We start from the raw sequence: 20,166 nt of genomic DNA, 5'->3' as shown, positions 1-20,166 counted from the left end.
GGCGTAACGTACTCCGGTACGTTACGCAGCTCTAACTTTGGGCGCAAGTTCTTTATTCAGAAAGAACTTGCGCCCTTAGTTACGGCGGCGTAACGTATGTGTTGCGGCGTAAGGCCGCGTAATTCAAATGGGGATGTTGGGGGCGTATATTATTTAAATCTGTCTTGACCCCGCGTTTTTGACGTTTTTTTTGGAACGGCGCATGCGCCGTCCATAAAATATCCCGGCGTGCATTGCTCCAAATGACGTCGCAAGGACATCATTGGTTTCGACGTGAACGTAAATTACGTTCGGCCGTATTCGCGAACGACTTACGCAAACAACGTAAAAATTTAAAAACTCGGCCTCGGGAAGGATGGCCATACTTGACATAGGATATGCCACACATACCCCTCATATAGCAGGGGTAACTTTACGCCGGAAAAAGCCGAACGCATCTCAGACAGAGATGTGGGCAGCACAGGAAAGGGGATTGGTGTGGGTGGACAATAACAATTACACTGTGTCTGTGTCTCTCCCTTCAGCAGCTGAAAGCCGGTGGGAGGAAGAGAAACCATATTTCAGTTGTTGGAGGGAGAGGAAAGACGTTGACGCTGTGGGGGGGGAAAGGAGGAGGCCCAGACACACAGGGGAGGGGGTGTGGGCACACGGGGGGGTCAGATGTGGGCAGCACAGGAAAGGGGATTGGTGTGGGTGGACAATTACACTGTGTCTGTGTCTCTCCCTCCAGCAGCTGAAAGCCAGTGGAAGACAGAGGGAGAGAAACCATCTTTCAGTTGTTGGAGGGAGAGGAAAGACGTTGACGCTGTGGGGGGAAAAGGAGGAGACCCAGACACACAGGGGAGGGGGTGTGGGCACACGGGGGGGTCAGATGTGGGCAGCACAGGAAAGGGGATTGGTGTGGGTGGACAATTACACTGTGTCTGTGTCTCTCCCTCCAGCAGCTGAAAGCCAGTGGAAGACAGAGGGAGAGAAACCATCTTTCAGTTGTTGGAGGGAGAGGAAAGACGTTGACGCTGTGGGGGGGGAAAGGAGGAGGCCCAGACACACAGGGGAGGGGGTGTGGGCACACGGGGGGGTCAGATGTGGGCAGCACAGGAAAGGGGATTGGTGTGGGTGGACAATTACACTGTGTCTGTGTCTCTCCCTCCAGCAGCTGAAAGCCAGTGGAAGACAGAGGGAGAGAAACCGTCTTTCAATTGTTGGAGGGAGAGGGAAGACGTTGATGTTTATAAACAATGTTAATTTGTATCTCTCTAACAGGTGCACCGTCCAGCCCCGCTGCTGGCAGCCTGTCACTCTATGAGAGACTGACAGCTGCTGCAGACGGGGGGGGGGGGGGGTGTTATCGAAAAAAGCAATGGGGGGGAGGGGTGGGGGATAAATAGATGAATAGGAAGAATATTTCTGTGTGCAGAGTTCCTGTTGCCGGTGACATTTCCTGCTTATAAATATCTCAATGAAAACATTTACTGAATGTATCAAAGACACGTGTACAACGTTTACTAACACCGAATCCCCCAAGAAATGAGCGAAGGAGCTGACACTCTAGTGATACAAAGTCACGTTTCTATAACAAATATTTGTTTGGCGTTCCTGAAGTCGCAGTCACAGCGATCCCATCCCCCCCCCCCCAACCTGATTGAGGATCGGTGTCAGATTTCCTCCGGAGGGTCTCAGGGCAGTGATAGGTCTGAACAGGAATCCCCCCCTCCCCTCCCCCCCAGGAATCCCCCCCTCCCCCCAATTCTAATACTATCCTACTCACTACGCAGCAATGTCGCCCCATCCCAGGAATTCACGCGGGGGCCACCGAACGATTCCTCATCATCACCCCCCCCCCCCCCCGACCGTTTCCACTCCCCGCAACCCCCCCCCTCCATCTTCATCATTTCCCAATCTCATTAACCACTTAAGACCCGGACCATTATGCAGGTTAAGGACCGGGCCCCTTTTTGCGATTCGGCACTGCGGCGCTTTAACAGACAATTGCGCGGTCGTGCGACGTGGCTCCCAAGCAAAATCGGCGTTCTTTTTTTCCCCACAAATAGAGCTTTCTTTTGGTGGTATTTGATCACCTCTGCGGTTTTTATTTTTTGCGCTATAAACAAAAATAGAGCGACAATTTTGAAAAAAATGCAACATTTTTTACTTTTTGCTATAATAAATATCCCCCAAAAACATATATAAAAAAATCATTTCCTCAGTTTAGGCCGATACGTATTCTTCTTCCTATTTTTGGCAAAAAAATCGCAATAAGCGTTTATCGGTTCGTTTGCGCAAAATTTATAGCGTTTACAAAATAGGGGGATAGTTTTATTGCATTTTTATTAATAATTTTTTTTTTTTACTACTAATGGCGGCGATCAGCGTTTTTTTTCCGTGACTGTGACATTATGGCGGACACTTCGGACAATTTTGACACATTTTTGGGACCATTGTCATTTTCACAGCAAAAAGTGCTATAAAAATGCACTGATTACTGTGAAAATGACAATTGCAGTTTGGGAGTTAACCACAAGGGGGCGCTGAAGGGGTTAAGTGTGACCTCATATGTGTTTCTAACTGTAGGGGGGCGGGGCTGGACGTGTGACGTCATTGATCGTCTTTCCCTATATCAGGGAACACACGATCAATGACGGCGCCACAGTGAAGAACGGGGAAGGTGTGTTTACACTCACCTCTCCCCATTCTTCAGCTCCGGGGACCGATTGCGGGATTCCGGTGGCGATCGGGTCCCGCGGCTGCGGTCAAAGAGTTTCGGACCGGGTGGTGAGCGTGCGCCCGTGACCCGCGGCTGCGCTCTTAAAGAGACACGTACAGGTACGTGCTTGTGCCCAGCCGTGCCATTTTGCTGACGTATATCGACGTGAAGGGGTCCTCAAGTGGTTAAAATAATATCCGGTGATCCTGCCATGGGAGGGGGGGGGGGTCTTTCTCCGGGGCCCCTCCTGTTATTGGGTGGGGGGGGGGGGGCACAGAGAAGCCAATCAGAGATGATAAGGGGGAGGGAGGAGGGGAGGGTTCACAGAGAAGCCAACCATAGATGATAAGGGGGAGGGAGGAGGGGAGGGGTCACAGAGAAGCCAATCAGAGATGATAAGGGGGAGGGAGGAGAGGAGGGGTCACAGAGAAGCCAATCAGAGATGATAAGGGGGAGGGAGGAGGGGAGGAGTCACAGAGAAGCCAATCAGAAATGATAAGGGGGAGGGAGGAGGGAGGGGTCACAGAGAAGCCAATCAGAAATGATAAGGGGGAGGGAGGAGGGGAGGGGTCATAGAGAAGCCAATCAGAGATGATAAGGGGGAGGGAGGAGGGGAGGGGTCACAGAGAAGCCAATCAGAGATGATAACTCTTCACCAATCTATCCAAATCAAAGAAAATAAAATGTTGGCCGGAGTTTGGCAATGTCGGGATGCTGAGGCCGTTTTCCTGGCAGTGCCGGGACGTTATGCAAAGATGGACTGTAATAAAGTCCCTGGCGGCGGTCCCTGGGGTGTAAAAAAGTCCCTGGCGGCGGCCCCTGGGGTGTAATAAAGTCCCTGGCGGCGGTCCTTGGGGTGTAATAAAGTCCCTGGCGGCGGCCCCTGGGGTGTAATAAAGTCCCTGGCGGCGGCCCCTGTGGTGTAATAAAGTCCCTGGCGGCGGTCCTTGGGGTGTAATAAAGTCCCTGGCGGCGGCCCCTGGGGTGTAATAAAGTCCCTGGCGGCGGCCCCTGTGGTGTAATAAAGTCCCTGGCGGCGGCCCCTGTGGTGTAATAAAGTCCCTGGCGGCGGTCCTTGGGGTGTAATAAAGTCCCTGGCGGCGGCCCCTGGGGTGTAATAAAGTCCCTGGCGGCGGTCCCTGGGGTGTAATAAAGTCCCTGGCGGCGGCCCCTGGGGTGTAATAAAGTCCCTGGCGGCGGCCCCTGGGGTGTAATAAAGTCCCTGGCGGCGGTCCCTGGGGTGTAATAAAGTCCCTGGCGGCGGCCCCTGGGGTGTAATAAAGTCCCTGGCGGCGGCCCCTGTGGTGTAATAAAGTCCCTGGCGGCGGCCCCTGGGGTGTAATAAAGTCCCTGGCGGCGGCCCCTGGGGTGTAATAAAGTCCCTGGCGGCGGTCCCTGGGGTGTAATAAAGTCCCTGGCGGCGGTCCTTGGGGTGTAATAAAGTCCCTGGCGGCGGCCCCTGTGGTGTAATAAAGTCCCTGGCGGCGGCCCCTGGGGTGTAATAAAGTCCCTGGCGGCGGCCCCTGGGGTGTAATAAAGTCCCTGGCGGCGGTCCCTGGGGTGTAATAAAGTCCCTGGCGGCGGTCCCTGGGGTGTAATAAAGTCCCTGGCGGCGGTCCCTGGGGTGTAATAAAGTCCCTGGCGGCGGCCCCTGTGGTGTAATAAAGTCCCTGGCGGCGGTCCTTGGGGTGTAATAAAGTCCCTGGCGGCGGCCCCTGGGGTGTAATAAAGTCCCTGGCGGCGGCCCCTGTGGTGTAATAAAGTCCCTGGCGGCGGTCCTTGGGGTGTAATAAAGTCCCTGGCGGCGGCCCCTGGGGTGTAATAAAGTCCCTGGCGGCGGTCCCTGGGGTGTAATAAAGTCCCTGGCGGCGGCCCCTGGGGTGTAATAAAGTCCCTGGCGGCGGCCCCTGGGGTGTAATAAAGTCCCTGGCGGCGGTCCCTGGGGTGTAATAAAGTCCCTGGCGGCGGCCCCTGGGGTGTAATAAAGTCCCTGGCGGCGGCCCCTGGGGTGTAATAAAGTCCCTGGCGGCGGCCCCTGGGGTGTAATAAAGTCCCTGGCGGCGGCCCCTGGGGTGTAATAAAGTCCCTGGCGGCGGTCCCTGGGGTGTAATAAAGTCCCTGGCGGCGGTCCTTGGGGTGTAATAAAGTCCCTGGCGGCGGCCCCTGTGGTGTAATAAAGTCCCTGGCGGCGGCCCCTGGGGTGTAATAAAGTCCCTGGCGGCGGCCCCTGGGGTGTAATAAAGTCCCTGGCGGCGGTCCCTGGGGTGTAATAAAGTCCCTGGCGGCGGTCCCTGGGGTGTAATAAAGTCCCTGGCGGCGGTCCCTGGGGTGTAATAAAGTCCCTGGCGGCGGCCCCTGGGGTGTAATAAAGTCCCTGGCGGCGGCCCCTGGGGTGTAATAAAGTCCCTGGCGGCGGTCCCTGGGGTGTAATAAAGTCCCTGGCGGCGGTCCCTGGGGTGTAATAAAGTCCCTGGCGGCGGTCCCTGGGGTGTAATAAAGTCCATGGCGGCGGTCCCTGGGGTGTAATAAAGTCCCTGGCGGCGGCCCCTGGGGTGTAATAAAGTCCCTGGCGGCGGTCCCTGGGGTGTAATAAAGTCCCTGGCGGCGGTCCCTGGGGTGTAATAAAGTCCCTGGCGGCGGTCCCTGGGGTGTAATAAAGTCCCTGGCGGCGGTCCCTGGGGTGTAATAAAGTCCCTGGCGGCGGTCCCTGGGGTGTAATAAAGTCCCTGGCGGCGGTCCCTGGGGTGTAATAAAGTCCCTGGCGGCGGTCCCTGGGGTGTAATAAAGTCCATGGCGGCGGTCCCTGGGGTGTAATAAAGTCCCTGGCGGCGGCCCCTGGGGTGTAATAAAGTCCCTGGCGGCGGTCCCTGGGGTGTAATAAAGTCCCTGGCGGCGGTCCCTGGGGTGCGGATTGGACGATTTCCTCTCAGCGTCATCCTACATTAGTACGGCCCAGACTCGTCTTTCTGATAGGAGTCCATGTACAGCAGGGCTGGGGTGTGAGAGAAGCAGCACAAGGAGACAATGTGCTAATAAGAAGCACGCTGACAGGAGAAGAGAGCAGAGTGACAGAGAGTAATCTTATCGCTGTACTGCTTCTCCTTTCACTGTCCAGTCACGTCCTTGGGGGCAGGCCCGGGATGACCTGGGCTCAGAGGAAGTGGGTTGAATGAAGCTGCCCACCAAACTGAGGACATCTAGTGAATGAAGTGCTGTAGAGGAATCTCTGGAATGAAGCTGAACATTGCGGGAGAAAACAAAGCTTTGCTGGTTTAGATTTTATTACCCAATCATCTTATATTTAGATTTATATCTCATTATATTTATAGGAATATTAGACTGGCAGTCAGCTTTACCTGGAAGGCCACCAGAATTTTATTTTTATTTTGGTTTAGAGATCGAGAGAATTCCTTTTCTTTTATCTTTCCTTTCCTTTCTTTTTATTTTCTTTCCCTTCCATCTCTCCTTTCCTTTCTGTATTTCTTTTCCTTTCCTCTCCCTTCCTTACCCTTCCATCTTTTCTTTTCTGTCTTTCTTTTACTTTCTGTCTTTTTTCCTTTCCCTTCCTTCTTTCCTTTCCTCTCCTTTCCTTCCCTTTCCTTTTCTTTCCTCTCCATCTCTCCTTTCTGTTCCCTTCCGTCTTTTCATTTTGCTTTCATTTCTGTCTTTTTTCCTTTCCTTTCCATCTTTCCTTTTCTTTCCTCTCTGTTCTATATTTATTTCTCTTCTCTTCCTTCCTTCCTTTCTTCTCTTCCTTCCTTACTTCTCTTCCTTCCTTCCTTCCTTCCTTTCTTCCTTCTCTTCCTTCCTTCTCTTCTCTTCCTTTATTCTCTTCCTTCCTTACTTCTCTTCCTTCCTTCCTTTCTTCCTTCCTTCCTTCCTTCCTTCCTTCCTTCCTTCCTTCCTTCCTTTCTTCTCTTCTCTTCCTTCATTCTCTTCCCTTCTCTTCCTTCCTTCCTTCCTTCCTTCCTTCCTTTCTCTTCTCTTCCTTCCTTACTTCTCTTCCTTCCTTCCTTCCTTTCTTCCTTCTCTTCCTTCCTTCCTTTCTTCTCTTCTCTTCCTTCCTTTATTCTCTTCCTTCCTTACTTCTCTTCTCTTCTTTCCTTTATTCTCTTCCTTCCTTCCTTCCTTCCTTCCTTCCTTCCTGTCTTCTCTTCCCTTCCTTTCTTCTCTTCTCTTCTCTTCCCTCCCTCCTTTCTTCTCTTCATTTCTTCTCTTCCTTTCTTCTCTTCCTTCTTTTCTTCTCTTCTCCTCCTTTCTTCCTTCCTTTCTCTTCTCTTCCTTCCTTCTCTTCTCTTCCTTCCTTCCTTCCTTCCTTCCTCCCTTCCTTCCTTTCTTCTCTTCCTTCCTGTGTTTTCTTCCTTCCTTTCTTCTCTTCCTTTCTTTCTTCTCTTCTCGTCCCTTCCTTCCTTCCTTCATTTCTTTCTTCCTTTCTTTTCTTCTCTTCTCTTCCTTCCTGTGTTTTCTTCCTTCCTTTCTTCTCTTCCTTCCTTTCTTCTCTTCTCGTCCCTTCCTTCCTTCCTACCTTCCTTTCTTTCTTCTCTTTCTTCCTTTCTTCTCTTCTCTTCTATTCCTTCTCTTCTCTTCCTTCCTTCCTTTCTTTCTTCTCTTTTCTTCTCTTCTTTTCCTTCCTTCCTTTTTGTCTGTCTTTTCTTTCTTTCTTTCTTTCTTTCTTTCTTTCTTCCTTTCTTCTCTTCTCTCTCTTCCTTCCTTCTCTTCTCTTCCTTCTCTTCCTTCCTTCCTTTCTTCTCTTCCTTCCTTCCTTCCTTCTCTTCGCTTCTCTTCCTTCCTTTCTTTCTTCTCTTTTCTTCTCTTCATTTCTTCTTTTCCTTCCTTGCTGTCTGTCTTTCTTTCTTTCTTTCTTTCTTTCTTTCTTCCTTCCTGTCTTCTCTTCTCTTCCTTCCTTCTCTTCTCTTCCTTCTCTTCCTTCCTTCCTTTCTTCTCTTCCTTCCTTCCTTCCTTCTCTTCGCTTCTCTTCCTTCCTTTCTTTCTTCTCTTTTCTTCTCTTCATTTCTTCTTTTCCTTCCTTGCTGTCTGTCTTTCTTTCTTTCTTTCTTTCTTTCTTCCTTCCTGTCTTCTCTTCTCTTCCTTCCTTCTCTTCTCTTCCTTCCTTCCTTCTTCTCTTCCTTCCTTCCTTCCTTCCTTTATTCTCTTCTCTTTCCTCCTTCCTTCCTTTCTTTCTTCTCTTTTCTTCTCTTCCTTCCTTCCCTTTCTTTATTTCTTTCTCCCTTCCTTTTTATTCCTTCTTTTCTTTCCCTTCCTTCCTTTCTTTTTATTCCTTCCTTTCTTTTCCGGATTTCCATGAAGTGTTTTTCTCCAGCTCTGTATATCGGATCCTGTCATAGGGACAGGTGAAGTGTGTGTTTCTCAGCAGATGGGGCCCGCGGGGCCCGGGGGGGTCTGTTGTTCCGCGATTCCTATCTTGCACCTGCGTGAGGTTCATACCCAGAGGCCAAACGGACGAGGCGCTGTGATTGGAGGAGAGCACCAGACACGGACAGGCTGTTTACATTGGAACTTTTAAATCTCCGGCAGTGTGATTGGCTGGAGCCGGGAGAAATAGAAGGATTTTTTTTGAATTTAGGAGAGGGGGAGGGGAAGGAAGGGAGACGTTTTTAGCCCCGGGGTGTCGGGAGCCTCGGAAGCGTCCGGTGCGCAGAGGAAAAACACTCCAAAGACGCTCTTCTGTATTTTATTTAAGTCGCTGTTATTTTGTAGCAATGTAATTCCAATAAAGTGAATGTATAGACAATTTTATTTTTATAGAATTTTTTTTTTTAGACACACCGCCATCTTGAATCTTCCATGCCCGGGAGTTGGCGGCCTCTTCCCAGTTGAATGGCGCACCCTTAATGCCGTACATGCTGGTTGACACACCGCCATCTTGAATCTTCCATGCCCAGGAGTTGGCTGTCTCTTCCCAGTTGAATGGCGCACCCTTGATCCCGCACATGCTGGTAGACACACCGCCATCTTGAATCTTCTATGCTCGGGAGTAGGCGGCCTCTTCCCAGTTGAATGATGCACCCTTGATCCCGTACATGCTGATAGACACACCGCCATCTTGAATCTTCCATGCCCGGGAGTTGGCTGTCTCTTCCCAGTTGAATGACGCACCCTTGATCCCGCACATGCTGGTAGACACACCGCCATCCTGAATCTTCCATGCCCAGGAGTTGGCGGTCTCTTCCCAGTTAAATGACGCACCCTTGATCCCGCACATGCTGGTAGACACACTGCCATCTTGAATCTTCCATGCCCGGGAGTTGGCGGCCTCTTCCCGGTTGAATGACGCACCCTTGATCCCGCACATGCTGGTAGACACACCGCCATCTTGAATTTTCCATGCTCGGGAGTTGGCGGCCTCTTCCCGGTTGAATGATGCACCCTTGATCCCATACATGCTGGTAGACACACCGCCATCTTGAATCTTCCATGCCCGGGAGTAGGTGGCCTCTTCCCAGTTGAATGATGCACCCTTGATCCCGCACATGCTGATAGACACACCGCCATCTTGAATCTTCCATGCCCGGGAGTTGGCTGTCTCTTCCCAGTTGAATGACGCACCCTTGATCCCGCACATGCTGGTAGACACACCGCCATCCTGAATCTTCCATGCCCAGGAGTTGGCGGTCTCTTCCCAGTTAAATGACGCACCCTTGATCCCGCACATGCTGGTAGACACACTGCCATCTTGAATCTTCCATGCCCGGGAGTTGGCGGCCTCTTCCCGGTTGAATGACGCACCCTTGATCCCGCACATGCTGGTAGACACACCGCCATCTTGAATTTTCCATGCTCGGGAGTTGGCGGCCTCTTCCCGGTTGAATGATGCACCCTTGATCCCATACATGCTGGTAGACACACCGCCATCTTGAATCTTCCATGCCCGGGAGTAGGTGGCCTCTTCCCAGTTGAATGATGCACCCTTGATCCCGCACATGCTGGTAGACACATGAATAAATGAATGAATGAAAACTTATATAGCGCGGCACATGCGAACTTAATCGCCTCTGGGCGCTTGTTGTTCCTGTCTCCTTTGGTATCAAAAGAGATGAGTCTTGATCTTTCTCCTGAATGCTAAGTGGTTCTCCTCCAACCGAATGCTGGTTGGTAAAGCGTTCCATAGTCTAGGCCCTTGGACCGCGAATCTCCTTTCTCCTTTGGACTTGTAGTTGGATACATGGATACATCTATGCGTTAGACAGAGTGCTTTAAAAGCAATTCTGTCTTTTACTGGTAACCAATGAAGGGATCTCAGTGAAGGGATCTCAGTGAAGGGATCTCAGTGAAGGTGAGATTGATTCCCAAGGTTTTTTCCCAGTCACAAGTCTAGCGGCCGTATTTTGAACGACTTGTAGACGAGCGATTTGGTATTTTGGGAGTCCGAGGTAAAGGGCATTTGCATAGTCCAGTCTGGAGTTTACAATAGCTCCCACCACGACTGCTACGTCTTCTTTGGGGATAAATGGAATAAGTCTGCGTAGTAGGCGAAGCAGATGGTGAGATCCGCTGACTACTGACCCTATTTGTGCGTCCATTGTCATGTAGGAGTCGAAGATGACCCCGAGACTTTTGACTTTGGCGCTAGGGGTGATGATTTTGCCCAGAATGGGCGGGGGGGTCCAGGTTGTTGCCGGTTGTTTCATACGTTTGGCGTGAAACAGGAGATGTTCTGTTTTCGCTCCGTTGAGTTTAAGATAACTCTTTGTCATCCAGTTCTCTATCAAAGAGAGACATGTCTCTAGATTGAGGTGGTGATCCTTTTTATTGCAAATGCGGAAATATAGTTGCGTGTCGTCTGCATAGGAGTGGTAGAGCAGTTTTTGGCTGCTGATGATTTCAAAAAGCGGACGAAGATAGATGTTGAATAACACACCGCCTTCTTGAATCTTCCATGCCCGGGAGTTGGCTGTATCTTCCCAGTTGAATGGCGCACCCTTGATCCCATACATGCTGGTAGACACACCGCCATCTTGAATCTTCCATGCTCAGGAGTTGGCTGTCTCTTCCCAGTTGAATGACGCACCCTTGATCCCATACATGCTGGTAGACACACCCCCATCTTGAATATTCCATGCCCAGGAGTTGGCTGTCTCTTCCCAGTTGAATGACGCACCCTTGATCCCGTACATGCTGGTAGACACACCCCCATCTTGAATCTTCCATGCCCGAGAGTTGGCGGCCTCTTCCCGGTTGAATGGCGCACCCTTGATCCTGCACATGCTGGTAGACACACCGCCATCTTGAATCTTCTATGCTCGGGAGTTGGCGGCCTCTTCCCGGTTGAATGACGCACCCTTGATCCCGTACATGCTGGTTGACACACCGCCTTCTTGAATCTTCCATGCCCGGGAGTAGGCGGCCTCTTCCCGGTTGAATGAAGCACCCTTGATCCCGTACATGCTGGTAGACACACCGCCATCTTGAATCTTTCATTCCCAGGAGTTGGCTGTCTTTTCCCAGTTGAATGGTGCACCCTTGATCATGTGCGGACATGCTGATAGACACACCGCCATCTTGAATCACATAGGGTTGCCACCCATCCGGGATTCACCCAGACAGTCTGGGTTTTGAATTGTGTCTGGGCTTCAGACCTCCTAAAACTCAGACACAATATTTAGAATGGACTGTGGCTTACCAAGTACCACAACCGCTGAGTGCAGAGGTGTGCACATGGGCCCCACCCCCATACAGGAGAGGAGGGCTTGATCTGCTCCTTACCCTCCCACCCCTACCCCTCTGTCTGCCCACACTCCATGATACCGTTCTCATTACTAAAATCTTGTATATAGTCCCTTATCATCCCCTTCAAGAGCTTACATACTATTGATGTTAGGCTGACTGCTCTGTAATTCCCAGGGATGTATTTTGGGCCCTTTTTAAATATTGGCGCTACATTGACTTTCCTCCAATCGGCTGGTACCATTCCAGTCAGTAGACTGTCAGTAAAAATTAGGAACAATGGTCTGGCAATTACTTGATTGAGTTCCTTAAGGACCCTTGTACACCATAAGACAGCAGCGTGGTCTGGGGGAAGGCCTGGGGTCGGCAGGGCCGGACTTACCATTGGGCTTGACTGGGCTCAAGCCCATGGGCCCCGCCCAATAGGGGGCCCCGGGCCCAATCGCGGCAACCTCCTCCCGCAATTTCGCAGCAATCCCCTCCCGCAATTTTGCGGCAACCCCCTCCCGCTATTTCACAGCAATCTCCCGATTGCGGCAATTTCGGCACGCCCCCCCCTCAACAACTTTGGTCGGATGGATGTAATTCTCGGCAGCCCCCCTGCTCCAGGGGGCCCCTTCACTGCAGTTGTGTAAGGAGCCCCAAAATTACTGAAGGCGGCCCTGGGAAGAGGTAAGAAGTCTGTCCAGAGGCTGACCTCCCCCCCTCAACAATCTTGATCGGTCGGCCAGCGAAACCCCACCCCGCTCAACAAGTATGATCGGTCGGCGCACTGCCCCCCACTCAACAACTTTGATAGGTTGGTTGGCGGATTCAGCCCCCCCCAACCCCCCTTCAACAACTATGATCGGTCGGCGGTAAAAAAAACCCCGCTTCTCTGCTCCAGGGGGCCATTTCCATTATTAAGCCCAGGGGCCCCACCACCCTAAGTCCTGCCCTGGGGGTCGGTTACCGAGGGAAGCAGGCAGACCAAGGTCCAGCAGTAAGAGAAGTCAGCACCAGGGGGTCAGGCCCGAGAATAGTCAGAGGCAAGCCAAGGTCAAAATCCACAGAGCGAGGTCGGGAACAAGCCGAGTCAGCAACGGAAGATCAGTCAGCACAAGTAGGAACACGGATCGGGGGGGAAGCTGAAGAACATCCAGCAGGGTCTCCTTTAACCACTTCAATACCGGGCAATTTTTACTCCCTTCCTGCCCAGGACAATTTTCAGCTTTCAGCGCTGTGACACTTTGAATGAAAATTTCGCGGTCGTGTAACACTGTACCCAGTGTCGATCCTGACCTCCCTGGGGCCCTAAGCAAAGGTCACAAGCTGAGAAGCGGGGGGTGCTGACTTCTTACCTCTTCTCCCATGCAGCCAGCATGGGGAGAAGCAGGGTGAGGGGCCGAAAATGACTTCTCAACAGGCGGGGCCTCTAGTAATTTGGGGGGCCCTCCGCAGCTTTGCGGGGCCCTAAGTGGCTTGCATAGTGAGCCTATAGGGCGGATCGGCCCTGACTGCTGTACCCAAACTTAATTTTTAGCATTTTCTTCCTTCTTCTTTTGGTGGCATTTGATCCCCACTGGGGCTTTTATTTTTTTCTAAACAAACTGTGTAGAACTGATGGGCACTGATCGATGGCACTGATATGCAGCACTAATGGGCACCGATAGGCGGCACTGATATACAGTACTGGTGGGCACTGATTTGCAGTACTAATGGGCACTGATAGGCAGCACTGATGATGAGGTAATGACAGCCTTTAATGATGGCGCACTGATTGGCATCTGTGAAGGGCACCGATTGGTACTTTGATGGGCACTGTCTGGCAGCTGATGGGCACTTATTGGCAGATGTGGTGGGGGCTCAGCTGTTAATCAATGCGCTGATTATCAGCACAGACCCCCCCCCCCACTCCGACAGGGAGAGCCGCTCTCCCTGTTAGCGCAATCCAAGGAAAGCCATTAACCGGAACTTCCTGGTTACACATTGTGATTGGTCACAGCTGATCACGTGGTAAAGAGCCTACCTCAGAGGTTTTTTAACTAGATTGGAGTTGTGGTGTGTAAGAGTGACACGCTACACCACTGATCGCTTCGCTGCATGCCCCCGAGGGCGTGCGATCGCCGCTTATCCTGCAGGACGTCGCGTGACGTCCAGTCAAGATAACGCAACCGCCGCCCGGCGTCATTCTGCTACAGGCCGGGCAGAAAGTAGTTTGCCTCCTATGTGTCAGGGCACTTTGCAGGTCTGTCCCGGGCACATTCATTCCAGGACAATAATGAAACTGACACAGCCACCCCCCCCCCCCCCCCGGGCCACTCTGATGCCCCCAAAAAAGGCCGCCACATCACCGCTTTACTCACTGACAGTACTTGTCCTGGCCGGGAATGCCTGGAGGAGCACAGTCCCCGCCCCCTGCTTGTGATTTTTGGGAAGGGAGGGTGTCCCTGTATGGTAGTTTGGAAAGGTGGTCACCCTAAGGCCCGGACTGGCCATAGGGCTTCCCGGGAAAATGCCCAGTGGGCCGCAGGTCACGTCTCTGTAATATAGAGGGGGGGTCTCTATAGGCTGTATTGTAGAGGGGGGCTGTAATGTAGGGGGGTCTGTACTGTAGGGAAGGGGTCTGCAATGTAGGGAAGGGGTCTGTACTGTCGGGGGGGTCTGTACTGTAGGGAGGGAGTCTGTACTGTAGGGAGGGGGTCTGTATTGTACGGAAGGGGTCTGTAATGTAGGGGGGTGTGCACTGTAGGGAGGGGGTCTGTACTGTAGGGGGGGTCTGCACTGTAGGGGGGGGTCTGTACTGTAGGGAGGTATGTGTAACATACAGGGGGTCCAGAACTGTTAGGGGGGTGTCTGTGTAACAAATTGTGGTGTAATGTAAAGGGGCCCAGAGGTGCAGGGTGCTGTGTAATGTAAAGGGGTCCAGAGGTGCAGGGTGCTGTGTAATGTAAAGGGGCCCAGAGGTGCAGGTTGCTGTGTAATGTAAAAAGGTCCAGAGGTGCAGGGTGCTGTGTAATGTAAAGGGGTCCAGAGGTGCAGGGTGCTGTGTAATGTAAAGAGGTCCAGAGGTGCGGTGCTGTGTAATGTAAAGGGGTCCAGGGTGCTGTGTAATGTAAAGGGGTCCAGAGGTGCAAGGTGCTGTGTAATGTAAAAGGGCCCAGAGGTGCAAGGTGCTGTGTAATGTAAAGAGGTCCAGAGGTGCAAGGTGCTGTGTAATGTAAAGAAGTCCAGAGGTGCAGGGTGCTGTGTAATGTAAAGGGGTCCAGAGGTGCAGGGTGCTGTGTAATGTAAAGAGGTCCAGAGGTGCGGTGCTGTGTAATGTAAAGGGGTCCAGGGTGCTGTGTAATGTAAAGGGGTCCAGAGGTGCAAGGTGCTGTGTAATGTAAAAGGGCCCAGAGGTGCAGGGTCCTGTGTAATGTAAAGGGGTCCAGGGGTGCAGGGTGCTGTGTAATGTAAAGGGGTCCAGAGGTACAGGGTGCTGTGTAATGTAAAGAGGTCCAGAGGTGCAGGGTGCTGTGTAATGTAAAAAGGTCCAGAGGTGCAGGGTGCTGTGTAATGTAAAGGGGTCCAGAGGTGCAGGGTGCTGTGTAATGTAAAGGGGTCCAGAGGTGCAGGGTGCTGTGTAATATAAAGGCGTCCAGAGGTACAAGGTGCTGTGTAATGTAGAGAGGTCCAGAGGTGCAGGGTGCTGTGTAATGTAAAGGGGTCCAGAGGTACAAGGTGCTGGAACCCCACAACCCATCATTAACCACCGCCGGGCCTGAGAACAAGCATGGGTTTACGAGTACTGAGCTTCTTGTATCCAATAGCAACATACGGATCATAGTCGCTGGGAACGAGGTGACGGGACTGCTGGGTTGGTGGGGACCGGGGACTGGGGTGTCCGTAGCGCAAATGTGTCAACAGTGTAAAAGTTTGACCACGGAAACCCAAGTGTGTACCCAGAGAAGTCTCGCTTTGAACCCGAGAGCCTTAACCCTGATTTCACGTGACAGCGGCCTCTGCCCCGCCCACTGGGGGCACTAGCACGGGGCTCACTCCGGGGTCCCCACGCCCCGCCCACAAACTGACATGTTTTCACTGTTCCCTACTCTACACAAAACTAAAAAAAAAAAATTGGCTTTAATATTTATTTCTTGTCACGTCAATCTTTGTCTGATGAGTCAAAGGATCAGATTGTAACATATGTGGGGGGCGACTCTTCTGCTCGTGTAGCGTGATTAATCTGCTAAAAATCCATGGAATCTGTAAGTAAAAAAAAAAAAATGCCGTATAGAAAAATGCTGAAGGATATTTAGGGGCTGCGATGTCAAAATAATCTGAGAATGGATTATTCCTTTAAATGCCCCCCCCCACACACAACCTCGTTGTTCAGCCCCGCCCCTCACGCACGTGTGTTGGAATCCAATTCTCCTGATTCAGTTTTTTTTCTTCTTCTTCTTCTTCTTCTTCTAGATGGGAGGAGGAATATTCCGCTCGCGTACAGCTGCAGCAGAGAGTGGCGGAGCTGGATGAGGTGAGAGGATGGAATCTTCCTCCGTATGCGATACGTCTTTACATCTCGGATATGGCCTCCTGCAGTCCCTGCCCCCCCCCCCCATCTCAGCCGTAATGGCGGCCGCTCTGCATCCTTCCACATACCCTAGGCAGGAAATTTCCACTAAATCTCGAAAAATTCCACCTATTCATAACCTAACAATCCAATATATGCTAATACGTAAAATTTGGGTAAAATTTTGGGCAAGAATTTACAACGTACTAAACACGTAGCGCTCTTCTGCTATTCACACATTTGGAATTTCTATATAACCACTTCAGCCCCCCCAAACCATTTGGCTGCCCAATGACCGGGCCACGTTTTGTGCTTCGGCACTGCGTCGCTTTAACTGACAATTGCGCAGTTGTGCGACGTGGCTCCCAAACATCTCAGATATGGCCTCCTGCAGTCCCTGCCCCCCCCCCATCTCAGCCGTAATGGCGGCCGCTCTGCATCCTTCCACATACCCTAGGCAGGAAATTTACACTAAATCTCGAAAATTTCCACCTATTCATAATCTAACAATCCAATATATGCTAATACATAAAATTTGGGTAAAATTTTGGGCCAGAATTTACAACGTACTAAACACATAGCGCTCTTCTGCTATTCACACATTTCTATATAACCACTTCAGCCCCCGGACCATTTGGCTGCCCAATGACCGGGGCAACGTTTTGCGTTTCGGCACTGCGTCGCTTTAACTGACAATTGCACAGTCGTGTGACGTGGCTCCCAAACATCTCAGATATGGCCTCCTGCAGTCCCTGCTCCCCCCATCTCAGCCGCTATGACGGCCGCTCTGCATCCTTCCACATACCCTAGGCAGGAAATTTACACAAAATCTCCACCAATTTAAAATTTCCACCTATTCATAACCTAACAATCCACTATATGCTATTATGTCAAATTTGGGTAAAATTTTGGGCAAGAATTTACAACGTACTAAACACATAACGCTCTTCTGCTATTCACACATTTGGAATTTCTATATAACCACTTCAGCCCCCTGGACTATTTGGCTGCCCAATGACCGGGCCACGTTTTGTGTTTCGGCACTGCGTCGCTTTAACTGACAATTGCGCAGTTGTGCGATGTGGCTCCCAAACATCTCAGATATGGCCTCCTGCAGTCCCTGCCCCTCCCCATTTCAGCCGTAATGGCGGCTGCTCTGCATCCTTCCACATACCCTAGGCAGGAAATTTACACAAAATCTCCACCAATTAAAAATTTCCACCTATTCATAACATAACAATCCAATTTATGCTAATACGTAAAATTTGGGTAAAATTTTGGGCAAGAATTTACAACGTACTAAACACATAGCGCGCTTCTGCTATTCACACATTTGGAATTTCTATATAACCACTTCAGCCCCCGGACCATTTGGCTGCCCAATGACCGGGGCCACGTTTTGCGTTTCGGCACTGCGTCGCTTTAACTGACAATTGCACGGTCGTGTGACGTGGCCCCTAAACATCTCAGATATGGCCTCCTGCAGTCCCCGCCCCCCCCCCCCATCTCAGCCGTTATGGCGGCCGCTCTGCATCCTTCCACATACCCTAGGCAGGAAATTTACACAAAATCTCCACCAATTTAAAATTTCCACCTATTCATAACCTAACAATCCACTATATGCTATTATGTCAAATTTGGGTAAAATTTTGGGCAAGAATTTACAACGTACTAAACACATAGCGCTCTTCTTCGGCCACGTTTTGCGTTTCGGCACTGCGTCGCTCCCAAACAAAATCGATACAACAAAGGCAACAAAAATAAAAACCGCAGAGGTGATCAAATACCACTAAAAGAAAGCTTTATTTGTGGGAAAAAAAGGACGCCAATTTTGTTTGGCAGCCACGTCGCACGACCGCGCAATTGTCAGTTAAAGCGACGCAGTGCCGAATCGCAAAAAGGGGCCAGGTCCTTTAGCTGCATTTTGGTCCGGGTCTTAAGTGGTTAAGCGGATAAAGTACCACTTTAAGTATCACGGCAGCTTGGACCAATGTAGGTAGGTATGTGTCCTTCCTGTCTGACGCCCATGGGAGCTGGACATCGCTGTAGTAGACACCACTACTACACCGCTACTACAGTGACCTCCACTAGTCCTGTGTCCAGCAACTTTCCTGGTGCATTGTGAACACAGGAGGTCTCTCACTATTCACAAGAACACATTGCATATTTCTCAATTAACGCAAAGTGCTCTCTGATTGGACAAGATGGGGAGGTGGGATGGTGACATCACACCCTCACCTAATCAGATAATGCTATGCCGTCATTGAGAAAAAAAATCTGCAAATGGCGCCCATGCCGGAGCAGCCACCTCCTGTGTTCCCTATGGCTGGACAGCTGATCGGCACGGGAGCCGGAAGCCAGCAGCAATCAGTGTAGTAGCTGAGTCTACTAAAGTCATTTCCAGTTTACACAAGGATAATGGATTAGACAAGTACAGTGGAACCTCGGATTACGAGGATAATCCGTTCCAGGAGAATGCTCATAATCCAAAGTACTCGCATATCAAAGCGAATTTTCCCATTGAAGTCAATGGAAACGAAAATTATTTGTTCCGCATTGACTTCAATGGGATGCAATACTGAATGCGGCCAGAGGTGGGGGGGGCGCCATAGAGTGCTGAGAATGAGCTAAAAGGCCCAGGACACTTTGGCTCGTTTCCTGCGCCCCCGTACCTTAGGCCAAATGAGGTACTGCAGGCCAATGTTCGGCTTTTCTCAACTCCTGCGCCCCTGTACCTCAGGCCAAATGAGGTACTGCAGGCCTATTTTCTGCTCTGCTTGGCTTCTGCGCCCCCGTACCTCAGGCCAAATGAGGTACTGCAGGCCTATTTAGCTTAAATTCTGCTCGTCTTGCGAGTCAACACTCGCAAACCAAGTCAGAATTAACAAAAAAAAAAAGTTGCTCGCAAATCAAAACGCTCTCAAACCAAGTTACTCTTAAACCGAGGTTCCACTGTATTACACATTCATACTTACATTGGTCCAGAGTTGTGCAAATCTTAGAACTTGGTGTTACAGAAACCCAAATTCTTTGGTAGGTAAACCGGATCTCACCGGAGCCCGGGGCAAAGGGTATAGATAAAAGGCAACAGCTCCTTGAGTATTAGCCAGCAATCCTGGAAGCCCTGACCCAGTACGAGCATCGCAACGCACGTTACAGGCTCCTCCCTACTAGTTTCGTCATCAGGGGCGTGAAGACGTCAGTGATGACGAAACTAGTAGGGAGAAGACTGTAACGTGCGACGCAACGCTTGTAGTGGGACACGGCGGCCATCTTTATGGTTAGAAGCGCTGGACGTTTCTTCTGTTTTTTTATCTGCTTGATATTTACTTCATGAGTGAGTGTATCAACTTCTTTATCCTTTATTAAACTACTTCTTGGGATGTCTGCACTATGAAGTGTTTTCTTTTCTTTGCTGGGTCCTCTGCTAACGAGGCCGAGTAAGGGCCTGATTATGCTCATGCTGCTGAGGATCCTATCTTGGGAGGCACCCAGGATTGCCGGCTTATACTAAAGGAGCTGCTGCCTTTTCTCTATATCTTTTGCTGTTGAAGAGCCGCTATTGATATATTGTCCTGCAAGCAGAGAAAGCTCTTTAATTAGGCAAATAAGGCAGTCGCCTGAGGCCTCGCACTCACAGGGGCTTCACGGCCGCCTAACTTACGTAAAAAGCATTACTCCAGTCTTGAGGGACAGGGGACCTTAACGCTGCTGTGCTCAGGCAGGATTAAGAGCCCTGACTCAGGAGCGGGGGCCGCCAGCGTCCCTACCAGTGAATATCGGTGACACCACCCCTTGTGACGTCAATGACCTAGCAGGCCCTCAGTCAATGATATCACAAGGGGGCGAGTTCACCAGGTGACATCACCGGGTGGCCCCCGTCCCTCAGTTATTACAAAGCGGGATCTGGGGGGCCGCCTTGTAAAAGGGGGCTTACAGATTCCAGTAAGCCCCCTGCCCGCAGACCCCCCCACAACCACCGGCCAGGGTTGTGGGGAAGAGGCCCTTGTCCTTGAATTATTTTTCCCACCCTTTTTTTTGAGTGGGGCCCCATGTCAAGTTTTGCCTAAGGCCTCACAAAGCCTAGAGCCGCCTCTGCCTGCGAGTTTTTATCTTCCCTTTGGTAAGAAGCAGTGTGTTTGGGTGTTGGTGACGTTGTCCAAGCCAATGATCTCCACAAGAAGAACATATCTCTGTTGTGTTTTTCCTGCATATCGTGTCAGCTGCTTTTTATTCATCTAAT

General features: G+C 51.0%; 1 protein-coding gene across 2 annotated transcripts in view; it reads left to right on the top strand.

Annotated features, from left to right (window-relative positions):
- Positions 1-20,166, top strand: part of IFFO1 (intermediate filament family orphan 1) — a 59,639-nt gene that overhangs the window by 12,181 nt on the left and 27,292 nt on the right. For both annotated transcript variants that reach the window (XM_040361185.1, XM_040361184.1), the window contains exon 2: positions 15,827-15,887. In XM_040361185.1, coding sequence (XP_040217119.1) covers positions 15,827-15,887 — 61 coding nt within the window. The remainder of the gene's footprint in view (positions 1-15,826; positions 15,888-20,166) is intronic.

Source organism: Rana temporaria, chromosome 8 (assembly GCF_905171775.1).
Source record: "Rana temporaria chromosome 8, aRanTem1.1, whole genome shotgun sequence".
In the NCBI taxonomy this organism is placed as follows: domain Eukaryota; kingdom Metazoa; phylum Chordata; class Amphibia; order Anura; family Ranidae; genus Rana; species Rana temporaria.
The sequence above is the reverse complement of the archived record's forward strand: the minus strand, read 5'-3'. Positions and strand labels throughout refer to the sequence as shown.